The sequence below is a fragment of the Mobula hypostoma genome, chromosome 6 (assembly GCF_963921235.1).
Source record: "Mobula hypostoma chromosome 6, sMobHyp1.1, whole genome shotgun sequence".
In the NCBI taxonomy this organism is placed as follows: Eukaryota; Metazoa; Chordata; class Chondrichthyes; order Myliobatiformes; family Myliobatidae; genus Mobula; species Mobula hypostoma.
In genome coordinates this window covers 23,013,336-23,027,187 of record NC_086102.1, presented here as the reverse complement: position 1 = coordinate 23,027,187, position 13,852 = coordinate 23,013,336, and the positions used below count along the sequence as shown (strand labels likewise).

Genomic DNA, 13,852 nt, shown 5'->3' with positions numbered 1-13,852 from the left:
CACCTGCCAGAAAGATGGTTACAAGACTGTTCTTTCAGACTGCGGTGATCCAGTTTTTACATAACCCTGCCATCGCTGCCTATAGTTTGTACATTCTCCCTGTGGAATGCGTGCGTTTCCTCCGGCTCCTCTGGTTTCCTCCCACAGTCCAAAGGTGTACAGGCTGGTAGGTTAACTGGTCATTGTAAATTGTCCCGTGAGTAGGCTATGGTTAAATCAGGGTTGCTGGGTGGTACGGGTCGAAGTATCTCAATAAAATAAAATAAATGGTGAACAGACTCTCCCGAGTTCTCGAGTTCGAATCCAGCCGGCTCCCCTGCACGCTTTCCATCTGTGCTGGGTTGAGCATCAAGCTAGCAACTCGGCCTTGTAAAAATAAGAAAGCCTGCTAAAAAAACACCGTCACACAGACGGTGTCCCGATGACTCCATTCGGAGTTAAGGGCTTTCTTCTTCAAGACTCTCAGAGAAAGAGAAGTTATTATAATATAGTTCATTATCATCCACCCTAAGCATTCATCCTCCAGCACCAGTACATTATAGCTGCTGTCTGCACCATTGGATGGTGTAGTAACCAGATATTGTTAATCTAACACCATCTTCCAAATCTCTAATATTCAATGCCTTCAAAGATAAGAGCAGCAGGTTCATGGGATTATCTCTACCTGCAATTTAATCCTACAAGTCACATATTATCTTGATTTGCAAATGTATTGTTTTTCCTTGCAAAGACGAAGCATCCTCAAAGACATCCAACGTAGTTTTGTCAAGGGCAGTTTCTCTTCATTGAATTCTTCCGTTGTATTTTATTGGCATATTATTGTCACATGATGGTTGTAAGGTAATAACTGGTTCTGAACCTTAGGTCCCACATCACCAGGTTCAGGAACTGTTATTACCCTACAAGCATCAGGCTCCTGAACCACCGTGGATAACTTCAATTACATCAATGCTGAACTGACTCCAGAACCTAATGACTCATTTTCAAGGACTCTACAATTTACGTTCTCAGTTCTACTTATTTATCTTTGAATGACTTCCCTCAATATCTATAAATAATTATATTGTTATATAAATAAACCCGTTGCTTTAATATACTTCCCTAAACCTCTAAACCTTGTTATCTCTCTAAGCAACAAATCAAAATGCTGGAGGAACTCTGCAGGCCAGGCAGTATCTATGGAAGAGAGCACAGTCGAGACCCTTCATCAGAATATCTCTTCTCACTTATAACAGACATTAAACTTGTTGGTCACAGAACATAACAACAATTTGGAATCAACCTATGGTCACTTTATTAGAATATACTCATATACAGTTCACTGTCAAAATAAGTTTGCTAATGTGTCCATGAGGCACGTTGGGACATTTTGCATTGCTGTGTTATTCTGCGGCATGACTCATTTGTTTATTTATTGTCTCCATTGGGCATCCTTTCAAATATCAGCTGAACTTTATTTTCCCTTATCTGTCAGTCACTCCTATATGTTTTCTCAATCCATTCTAGTTGTGAATAGCATACAGAGGACTTTTTTGAAAAGGTGAGCACCTTTAAGGGAACACATCAGATTGAGAGAACCTTCCTATCAGTAGCTCTTCCCTTTAGTACAGAGACAGACAACAACAAACTGGTCAGTTTACATTGCTGGATATTTGATATTGTTCTGAATGTCAGCGCTGAGGTGAGAGCTGGTGGCCTCTGAAGCGTTTGTGTTCACTTCACAGAGAAGTATCATGTTGGGAAAGGGATAAGAGTGGCAGTTAGAATGAGATCTTCAACTGTCCTAAAAAATACATGAAGTAGATAGTGTTCAGGTATTTTGTTGAGGACCAGCAGCTCTTATATCACATCACTAATACCATTCCTTCATCTTTTATTAAGGCTGTTTCCAAGTTTAAATGTTAGAACTGTTAACTGATGTATTATCTCCCATTTATTGCAAGTTCAACAAACACTATTGTTGTTATTTAATAATGCACTTTGTATATTTAGGGTAATATGTCTGCTTGGTTATAAGTATTCTCTGTTCATCTTCAATATGATTTTTTTAGCGTGTCGCACCAGTCAGCCATTCTTGCGCGTGGTATCAGGATTGGTCTCCTTTTGGATTAACCGGGTCACGATATGAACGTTCCTGACTTGACCCTTTTTTTTTTTTACGAGGCCGAGTGGCTAGCTGGACATTCAACCCGGCACGGATGCAAAGCGTGCTCAGGGGGTGGCCCGACTTGCATTCGAACTTGGGAGCCTTCGCTCCGGAGTCCGGCTCTGATGCCATTACGCCACCAGCCGGCCTCTGTGATTATATCATCTAAATTAGAGAAGATAAAGAGAGGGAATGTTCTTAAGTATACCTATCTGACTGAAGCCATCCATATAGCAATGGTTAATGGGCTATTAACTTGGAAAGTTTGGGGTGGCAGAGTATAAAACCAATAACTTTTTTGGTTGCTTTTGATGTACAGATAGATTAAAATTATAAAAATAAAATTCACATCTTGTTCATTGGGAAGGAGGGTATTTCCATTACATTGAAGATAACACATCACCCTCTCCCCTTTCAACACACAAACACATACACATAATAAAAGGTAAAACACATTTAATATAACTCTAATATAGTGCCGGTAATTGGGTTCAATTCCCGTTGCTGTCTATAAGAAGTTTGTATGCTCTACTTGTGACCACATGGGTTTCCTCTGGGTGTCGCCCACATTCCAAAGACGTAGAGGTTAGTAAGTTAAATTGTCTCATGCGTGTAATTGAGTGGAGAAGGGCCTGTTACTGTGCTGTATCTCTAAATTAATAACTGACCTCAACTTAATTGTATGACCTTGTCAGTGTTACAAGTCAGAGAGAACAGAGAGAGCATGAGTTCAGGCTGGACTTGCCTGTGGGGTACAAGAAGAGCTTCATCATTTTTGTGAACAGCATCATTTCACGGTAGATATTTAATAAACACAGCACTTACTGTAAATCCACATGGAATTAAAATAGAAGTTATTAAGAAAGTTTCCAGAGTTTTCTAATAAATAAGCTGTGTAGTAATGCATTTGAAATATGAACAAATACAGCTGCAGTTTTGTACATTCCAATCACTTTCATAGGAACAGGATGTGCTGGGCTTAGAGAAAAATGGATCTTTGACAGTCAACACAGAATCAACAGGCTGAAAAGCCAGTTTCCATTCCATGACTCTGCCTCACCACACTTTAATGGAGAGAGATCCAAAGACTCATAATGGTCAGGAAAAATAAGCCTCATCTCTCTCTTAAACAGCCAATACCTTATTTTTAAATAGTGACCCTTAATTCTAGATTCTCACACAATTGGGATCATCTTCTCCACATCCACCTTGTCAAGACTATTCAGGATCTGAGCATGCTAGGGTTTTTTTAAAGAAAAACAAACACTTTTAATTTTAATTGAGGACAGCTATTTTAATCTTGCTTGTTAAAAGACTGTGACGAGACTAAGTTACTGTTGGCCTTCAGGTGGAATATTGCGCCTACACAGTGGTTTGGAAAACCTTAAAGAGAATGCAGAGGAGATTTACCTAGCATAGACAGACTAAAGAAATTTAAATTGTTCTCTGGGATTAAGGATAAGATTAATAGAAGTTGACAGGTACTTTGATAGCGTGCACTAGAAGAAACTGGTGGAAGTATTGATAATTAGTGGTAACAGGGCACAAGATGAGGATTATTCCTATCCAGTGAGTTGTATTAATCCTGAAACTTCATTTGATGGTGTCTTGGAAGCAGTATCACTTGTAACTTTAAATGAACTAAATAAATAATTGTCGATTGTTGACCAGTCATTTGGAAAGGGATCAGGGATCTATAATAAATTGGTTTATTATTGTCATGTACTGAGGTGCAGTGAAAAAACTTGTCTTGCATAATGTTCATACAGTTCAATTCATCAAAAGGTCACGGAGGTAAAACACAAAAAGAGTGTTATAATACAGAGAAAGTGCAGTACAGCTAAACAATAAGAAACAAGGTCACAATAGGTAGATTGTAAGGTCAAGATCCATTTTATCATACGAAGGAACTGCTCAATAGTTTATAATAATGGGATTGAAACTTGAGCCTGATGGTACGTGCTTTCAGACTTTAGTATCTTCTGGCTGATGGGAAGGGAGGAGAATGTCCCAGGTAGGTCTTTGATTATACTCGCTGTTTTACTAACGTAGCAAGAAGCATGGACAGAGAACATGGAGGGAGGCTGTTTTCTGCGAGGTACTGAGCTATGTCCCCAACTCTCTGCGGGTGCTTGAGGTCGTGGGCAAAGCAGCTGGCACACCAAGCCATGATGCATCTGGATGGTAGGCTTCCGAGTCATAGAAAAGTACAGCACAGAGATGGCCCATCTAGTCTGTGCTGAACCATTTAAACTGCCTACTCCCATCGACCTGCTCTGGGACCATAGCCCTCCATTCCACTACCATCCATTTACCTATCCAAACTTCTCTCAAACCTTCCATGGTGCTTTGATAAAATCGTCAAGGTATCAAAGGGTACATGCCACATTTTTACCTGCTAAGGAAGAAGAGGCATGGGTAGCTTCCTTAGCTATGACATCAATGTGGTTGGACGAATATAGTCTACTGGTCCTGTTCACTCACAGCACCTTGCTGCTCTCAAAACTCTCAACCTCAGCATTATTGATATAAACAGGAGCATGTGCTCTGGCCCCTTCCTGAAGTCATTGGAGATTGTGGATGAGATATTGTTGCCAATCTGCCAAACTGATTGGGGTCTACAAGTAAAAAATCGAGGATCCATTTTCACAAGGAGGCATTGAGGCCCAGGTCTTGAAGTTTATAGACGAGTTTTGTGTTGGGCATGTGGCCAAGTGGTTAAGGCATTTGTCTAGTGATCTGAAGGTCGCTAGTTCAAGCCTCAGCTGTGGCAGCGTGTTTGTATCCTTGAGCAAGGCACTTAACCACACATTGCTCTAGTGTCTGTGTGAGGAGTGGTGCCCCACACAGACTTCCAATCTGCGCCTTGTAAGGCATGAAAATGCCCGACGCAGGCCTCTCAAGGTCTGAGTTGACGTTCCCCTCGACGTTCCCTCCTTTTGAGGGAATGATAGTATTGAATGCCAAGCCGTAGTCAGTGAAGTGCATCCTAATGTACGCACCTTCGCTGTCCAGTTGATCCAGGGTTGAGTGAAGAGCCAATGAAATAGCATCTGCATTGAACTTGTTGTGCCAGTAGTCTGGAATTTCCACTTTGCACATGAGATGGCTTTCTGGAGATGATACCTGGACCTTTGGTATTTTACTTGGTTGCCAGACCTAAATACCACTGATCTGGCCCTGTAGATAGTGTTCGTGCAGAATTTGGCCATGCAGTCATGAATGTATAGGAGCAGAGTAGGGGGATGAGGACACAGCCTTCTGGGCCACTGCTATTGAGGGGAATCGTGGGTAAAGTTTTGGTCAAGCTGTCATGGACCCAGTTACAGAGGGAGATGTTGAATCCCAGGTCTGGGAGTTTGCTGATGAGTTTGCTTGGCCTTGTAGTATGAAGATGAAGCTTTGATCAATAAACTGCAATGAACTAACATGGGTGTCTTTACTGTCCAAATGCTCCAGATATGAGTGTAGGGTCAACGAGATGGCATCTGCCTAGACCTTCCTTGGTGGTAGGCAAATTGCAATGGGTTGAGGTTGTTTGGGAGGCTTGATATAGTGAGTGCCTCTCGAAGTACTTCATGATGGTGGATGCCAGAGCAACCAGGCGATAGTTGTTAAGGTATGTTACCTTATTTTTCCTAGGCACCAAGATGATAGTGGTCTTCCTAAAGAGGGTAGAATCTCATATTGAAGCCCAAAGAGCATAAAAATGTTGTGTTCCTCCTGCAGATTGTTGCTCCAGGAGACACACATTCAATGATTCAAGAACAGCTTCTTCCCCTCCGTCATCAGATTTCTGAACAGTTTGTGAACCTGTGAACACCTCTTCGTTATTCCTTTCGTGCACTATCGTTTATTTTGTAATGTATAAATTGTCCTTGCATTTTACTGCTGCCGCAAACCAACAAATTTTATGCCATATAGGACTTTAAGACAAAGGAGCAGAATTAGGCCTGGCCTATTAAGTCTGCTCTGCCCATTTGATCATAACAAATTATTTTTCCTCTCAACCCCATTCTCCTGTCTCCTCCTCATAACCTTCGACACCTTTACTAATCAATCTCCAATTTAAGTATACCCTATCACTTGGACTCCACAGCCATCTGTGACAATGAGCTTTACAGATTCACCACCCATCTGGCTAAAGAAATTCCTCCTCATCTCTGTTCTAAAAGGAAGTCTTTCTATTCTGCAGCTGTGCCTTCTGGTCCGAGACTCTCTCACTGTTGGAAGCATCCGCTCCCTGCCCACTCTATCTAGTCCTTTCAAAATGTGTTAGGTTTTAATGAATCACTTCCTCATTCTTCTAAACTCCAGCAAGTAGAGGCCCAGAACCATCAAATGGCCTTCAGTGCTGTTGACAACTATTATCAGTACAAGGAGGTGCAAAGTCTGTCTTGCACTGATACCTGATTTTGATTCTGTTTGAGCATCTGCAGTCTCTTGTGGCATCTCCAGTCTCAAACAGGTGTGACACGCGCCAGGAAATGCCCAGTCAAGCCTTTGGGGCAATGCAAGACAATTAAGAGCTGTTCCAGAATTAGAGGGCGGCAAGATAGCATAACACTGTTACAGTGTCAGCGACCCGGATTCGGTTCGACCACTGCCTTTAAGGAGTTTGTATGTTTTCCTGTGACTGCATGGGTTTTCCCCCATGCTCTAGTTTCCTCCCGTACTTCAAAGAGGTGCAGATTAGTAGGTTAATTGATCACATTGAAGTAATTGGGTAGCACGGGGTCATTGGGCTGGAATGCCTGTAACCTTGCTGTATCTCTAAATATAAAGCATAAATATAGTCATCATTGATCCATAGGGAGACTATTTTCAGCCAGGTAGCTCTGAAGTAAACAGGGCTAAATCATCTAATTACAAGGCATGTGATTCCATGACTGGTCTGTGTGTGTTTAAGGATGATTCATTTTGATTCTCCACACAGGTGACCTTATGCATCTTCCGCCGTACCTAAGGGTGGACTTCCTGATTCACAGAGGCATAGCAGGTCCAAGCAGAGACCTTGGTCAAGGGCACGCCTGTCTGGAGCCGCAGAGAAGGAGCACCATGAAACGCACACAAGTCATGGAGCCAATCCCAATGGAAGCAGCTAGCAGGGACACTCAGCAATGGCAATCAAGCAACACTTCAACGTTACCTCAGAGGGAGGGAGCAGACCGTGGCAAAGCTCCCAAACTGAGCAGCTCGCAGGAATCGTTACTGGACAATCGCGGTCACTTGAAACAAGGGAACAACCCCTACGCAAAATCCTACACACTGGTATAACAAATGCATGTCTGTACAAGGCTGTATATAGTTCAATTTAAAGCTACCTTTTTTACTGGTTCCAATATTTATAATCAAAGATTTGCCAAAATATAAAAAAAAAATTAGATATTGCAAGGACTTTGTTGTGATCCAGAGTGTGACATGTCTGAGCAAATGAATGTCTGTGCATTTTTTTAAGAAGCCCTCTGATTGTCTGATATGCACAGATCATGGCGTTTTTACTCATTTCCTATGAAATGCATGGAGGCAGAGTACAGACATTGACATTAGCAAAAAAAAACAAAACGCGAGGAAAACCATTGCAGATTTCTGTCACCTGCTAAAAATAAGACATGAATAGTTTAAATATCGCACAAATAAAGGAAAACGGCATTTGTGGTCGAAACAGCGATCCCTGATTGATTGAAGAGTTTGCAGCCAAGTACCCACACCACCTTTCAAAGTCAGCAGAAAGCAGTGGCTTAAAGTAACATGGCATTAAAGGTGGCTGATTGGGGCCCATTTTGTTGACGTACATCATTTCAAGCTTTTCTTTTCTAGCGTTCATTAGGCTAAGGATTAACATTAGTTAATATTTTTTTGAAATATAATTATACTATTTAAAGACTTTACACTATGGACCCTCAAGGTTGGGAGTCAAAAAAAAAGCTTGGCATCTATGTTTCCTTTGATTTACTGACCATATTTATGTATTATATATCCATTTATGTATATGTGTGTGTGTGCGTGTGTGGTATCTATTTATATAATAGCACACACTCACACACACATATATATATAGGACATATATGGAATATGTATGTGTGTGCGTGCGCGTGTGTGTGTGTATATGTGTGTCTACGTGTAACTGTAAATGGGTTAAAATTTATTTTAGGTAAATAAACTTTAAGAGAGAAAGAAAACCCAATGATAACTAATGTTTCAGCTACATGTGTGTCTACCTCCTCAAGCTTGCATTTGTCAGACAGGTTCTGGCTTCAAGCTCTAACCAAAGTTTGGTGACCTTTAATTCTTTACTACATAGCTGTTTGTGTGTATTTTCTGATGTTAAATTTTATCACTTGCCTCATGCAGAACTTTTCAGTCTCGTTGTTATAATAAAAAATTTTGGACAACAATAACAAAACAAATATATATACTATATATGTATGCACTATTTTACAAAAGAGTGACTGTTGGAGTTAGGTAACCGTGACTCAGAGGGAGTGACCACTGGTGTGACTTAAGACTAAGAAGATTCCGTATTCTCAAGGTCATTGGTTGGTGCATTTCATGGAAACGGAGCAGGTTACTGGGGGAGGGGGGAACATTTTCTCTAAAACACAATGTCACAGAGAGACAGTAAAAAAGCTTGTCGGATACTGCATCATGAACCAATAAGGAACGTCCAAATCTTGGAATGTGATATCCAAAAAACTAGTCCACCCCTGTGCAAGAAAATTTATTGTATTCGGTGATTTTAAACCACGCGCCCTGAATCTCATTCCCCTCAACTGGGCATGATTTGGCATATTTTTCAGTGTTTGGACACATGCATGTACATTGTGTCTGCTTGGAATGAGGGTGTTTCATCTGTGAAGAGACTTAGATACTATTGAACATCACTGTTCTTATGATAAGGTTTCACTGCTTTCCTGGTTTAGCCTACCAATTTGCCTTTTCAAATAGTCTGCTATTAAAATTGAAATAAATTGCTTCCAATGTTGTTGATCTTCTCTCCTTAGCTAACGATAGGAATTCAGTGTCCTATCCCTCAATGTCCCCTCTCTGTCTAGGTCTGCCTATGAGAAGAGGTAATTGTCTTTGAATGTGTTAGCTTCACCTTGTGTTCTGCCCAGATAATTAACAACTTGATCTTGTGTCACTTACCTTGTTTTAATCCTCTTGCAAAAGCTCAAGCAAAGAGCATTTCTAGAAGAGAATGTTGATACAAAGTTCTTCAATGATAAAACTACAGCTGTGCACAATTATTTTTGGAATGTAATAGAAGTGTTAATTTTAATATTTTAATTAGGTTAGTGCTGGGAAGGTGACTGGTTTCTGTATTATATTGAGCTACACTTGATGACCACTGAATTAGGTACACCCTGCAGCTGCTGTAGCCCAGCCACATCAAGGTTTGACACGTTTTGCGTTCAGAGATGCTCTTCTGCACACCACTGTTGTAACGCATGGTTATTTGACTTACTGACACCTTTCTGTCGACTTGAACCAATCTGGCCATTCCCCTTTGTCCTCTCTCATTAGCAGGGCATTTTTGCCCATAGAACTGCCAATCACTGGATTTTGTTTTTGTTTTTTTGCATCATTCTCTGTAAACGTTAGAAACTGTTGTGTGTGAAAAATCCCAGGAGATCAGCTGTTTCTGAGGTACTCAGACCTTCCCGTCTGGCACCAAGAATCATTCCACAGTCAAAGTCACCTAGATTACATTTCTTCCCCATTCTGATGTTTGGTTCAATGGTTCAATTTATTATCAGAGAATGTATACCGTGTACAACCTGAAAAACTCAGCCTTTGCAGACATCCACAAAAAACAGGAGAACCGCAGAAGAACGAATGACAGAAAGACATTAGAACCCCAAAGCCCCCTCCCCACATAAGCATTAGCAAGCATCAACTTCCCTTTCCCCTCCACCCATTTCAGCAGAAAGTGTCAGCACCCACCATCCACCTAGCAACAGCAAAGCCCCCAAAGAGAGACTACGATCTGCAATTAACAAAAATTATTATTTACCCAACAGTTCAATGTGCCACAGTTTCCCTCTCTCTCACTACCAAGAGACAGAGAGATATCACCCATTTCACAGCGAAAGGGGAAATGAACAATCACTGTTACGATGTTACAGTCTGCCGCGTTGCTTTTTCATTCTGGGATTCTCCGACACGAGAATCAGCAGCAAACTCTCCCCACTGTTGAGAAAGAAAGAGAGAGAGAGTGATCGTTTGAAAACAGAGACCTCTGTCCACAGCAACCACCCCCTGGTGTTCCTACTCCCACAACATCTCAGTTGGTGGCACCGGCCAGGAATTGATCATCCACGGGGCTGTGCAGGGCCACCCCCTGGTGTCTCCCAAGCCACACCTAGAGAATGACAGAAAATGGCTGGTAGGCCGGTGAGCTACAAGAACAAGAACTCGTCACCATGAGAAGCCACAGTTTTGGGTGCTATTGCAGATCAGGGATCTCAATAGAACCTGAGCCACGTTGAAAGGGGGGAAAAAAAGAGACGTTAAGCTGTTTCCACAGATGAGCTCAAATAGACAGCCAATTGGCACCATCTTAACTCCTGTTCTGAACCACAGCTGAAGCTCTTGACCACGTCTGGATGCTTCTATGCATTGAGTGGCTGCCACCTGTTTGCCAGCTTGGATCGGGCATCACGGTTGCGTAATGGCTTGGGCGTTCCAGAGTTCAGAGTTCAAATTCGGCGTTATTGTGTAAGGAGTCTCTGTACGTCCTCCCCGTGGAATGTGTGGGTTTTCTCTGCGTTCTCCGGTTTCCGCCCACAGTCCAAAGGCGTACCGAGTAGGTTAACTGGCCATTGTTAATTGTCCTGTGATCAGGTTAGGGTTAATCGGGCTTGCCAGGAGCAGCATGGCTCTAATGGCCAGGGAGGCCCACTCTATGCAGCATTGATGAATAATCTTTGCATAACTGAGAAGCTGTGCAGGTTTGTAGCTGTACCTCCTAAAGTGGCCACTGAATGCACGTGCACCGTAATGAATCCCCTTTCTGAATTTATGCCTTGGAGGCAATAGTTCACCCTCACAAGGGAAGCATCCAGCTGCTGTTTACTGCAGCCGTGCATTTGGTCTTACTGTGCAAAGGCATGCATCTGCCGAACAGAGAGATTTGACCTGATGGAAACTAACACAAGAGTGGTGGGCACCACAGTAGCATAGCGGTTATTATTTTAAAAAGTATTATTTTAGTAACACAGTGCAGAGTGTAGACCCTGCTGGCCCTTCAAACCAGGCTGCCATGGCAACCGCCAACAAACTCAATTAACCCTAATCTAATCACAGGGCATTTACAATGACCAATTAACCTACATGGTACATGTATAGATTGTGGGAGGAAACGGGAGGACCCAGGGAAAACCCACCCATTCCATGGGGAGGACGTACAGAGACTCCCCTATGTTAGTAAGACACTATTACAGCCTGGGATCGTCCAGAGTTCAGAGTTCAATTCCGGCATCATCTGTAAGGGCTTCTCCGGGTGAACTGCTTGGAATTCCTCCAGGTGCTCTAATTTCCTCTCACAGTCCAAAGACATACTGATTAGTGGGTTAATTGGTGATTGTAAATTGTCCTGTGATTAGGCCAGGGTTAAATGGTGTTGCTAGGCAGTGCAGCTCACTGGGTTGGAAGGGCCTGTTCCATGTGTGAAATAATCAACCAAATAAATGGTGCGCACTGCCATGATAAACTCAACGCTCCTTTGTCATCACTGCAATATATATTTATATTAGAGCTGACAAAACCGTACATTTTACAATACTCTAGCTGAATCTCAGGTCTGCAAGGACAACATAAACCTTCTTTGTTTTACCTACAGTGCACAGCAGGTGGGAATACAGACATAACAATGCAGGAGGTCTGTGATTGCTTGGTTTGACAGGAGATCATGCCCATTTGTCTACCATGGATGCCAAGATAAATGTCTTGTCTCTAGAGGAGACATGGTAGCATTTCATCACATTTGTAATGGGGTGGTAGGGGAAGTGTTTGTGCTCATGGTTCCCCAGCATGCCGACTTCTGAAACTTTACTTCCATCAATGAGTGAAGAGAAGTTGCTTCCTTTTGTGAAGGTAGTCAGTGAGTAACTCATCTTTCCCAACTCCATGTAGGAGATCATTAGCACTATCAGAACCCATGTGATTGGACAGGACTCGATAGGAAGTGGGTTGCTGAGAAAAGTAAATGTATTTCCTATAAGATATATGTCCACGAAAATACAAGGTAATGCCACCTGTGTCATATAAAATGGACACATAAATGCTACCAGCTAATATAAATACTACTATGAGTAGTGTGCCTTGTACGACATATTGGCTCCCAATCCTACATTGATAAGTTGAGAGCTGACCCCTTAATACTGTACTCCCAACAGCAATACACCTCTTCTCACAGGAATGCAACAATTTCCCAATTGCTAAATGTGTAAGTCATTATTTTGTTATTGATGGATTTCATTAGTTTTCCAACTAACCATTGTTTGGTATCATCGCTAACTTATTAACCAAGCTAATTACTGTAAATTCTGGTACCTGCCACTGTTAAGATATACTACAGAATCTCAATTTGCACATTACAAACACTTTCTAATTATTGTGAGTTAAAAACAGCAAATGCTTAAATTAGCCATGTAAGTTGTTGAGATAAAGTAATGATTGCAAGCACGTCAAAGAAATCTCTGCATTTATTCAACAAATTATTACAAGTCCTCAAAACATCGATGACAGTGACAGTTGCTCAAACTAATCATTGTAAGAATTTGTACTTTAAATTGATGAAGTTTTAGTAAGTTTAAAGATGCAAAATGACAGGTCTTCTAAAACTATTCACTTTGAAGATTTCCTTCTCAAATAAAAAGGAAATAAGTATCACTTATTTTTACCAAGGTAGTAGGAGGTTCAGACAAAGACAGAACAGAGCAATGCATCCAAGATCTTTCCTTCAGATTTAAATGCATAAAATATTAAAACTGATGAATTATTATTGAATATCACCCTAAATCCAAAATGTAGCCATCAACAACACCAATGTCTAGTGTTTATCCTATATTAACATTTTTTACATGAAGTACAACTCTATTACCAAGGAAGCATGGCAGTTAGCATAATGCTTTACAGATTTAGTGACCTAGATTCGTTTCCCAATGCTGCCTGTAAGGAGTTTGTACGTTCTCCCCGTGACCACATAGGTTTCCTCCAGGCCCTCTGGTTTTTTCGCACATCCCAAAGACGTACAGGTTAGTAGGTAAAATGGTCACTGGGTGTAATTAGACAGCCCAGAATAGTTGGGCTGGAAGAGCCAGTTACTACGCTGTATCTCTAGATTTAAAAAAAATCAAGACATTACATAAATTTAATTAAATTTTACAAGCTTCTTTATTTTTAGAAATAGTGAATAGTCACTAGGCACAATATGCATAAGCTTACTGTTTGTGAAGATATCTCCCAGGATTTCCTCTGTCCAGCTCTGCTTCCCGCTCTGAGGAATGGTGTAGGAGGGGGAGAGAGAGAGAGCACGATCAGGACTCTGTCAAAATCATAAAATCAAAAACCTACTTTGCAATGCAATTTAGTGGCCCTGTTTCATGCGACCTTGCGTTACTTAATTCCATGTTTCACTCCCATAACTCTCTCACATCAGTCAGTCTGATATTGATCGCTGTTTGATTGCAAATGGTTTTA

At 41.4% G+C, this 13,852-nt stretch overlaps 1 protein-coding gene across 2 annotated transcripts in view; it reads left to right on the top strand.

The window, feature by feature from the left end:
* The window catches only part of LOC134347866 (cell adhesion molecule DSCAM-like), an 804,792-nt gene extending 793,421 nt beyond the window's left edge, over positions 1 to 11,371 (top strand). For both annotated transcript variants that reach the window (XM_063050412.1, XM_063050413.1), the window contains one exon: positions 7,083 to 11,371. In XM_063050412.1, the coding sequence (XP_062906482.1) occupies positions 7,083 to 7,423 (341 nt within the window). In that variant the 3' untranslated portion in view covers positions 7,424 to 11,371. The remainder of the gene's footprint in view (positions 1 to 7,082) is intronic.
* The last annotated feature ends 2,481 nt before the right edge of the window (positions 11,372 to 13,852 follow it).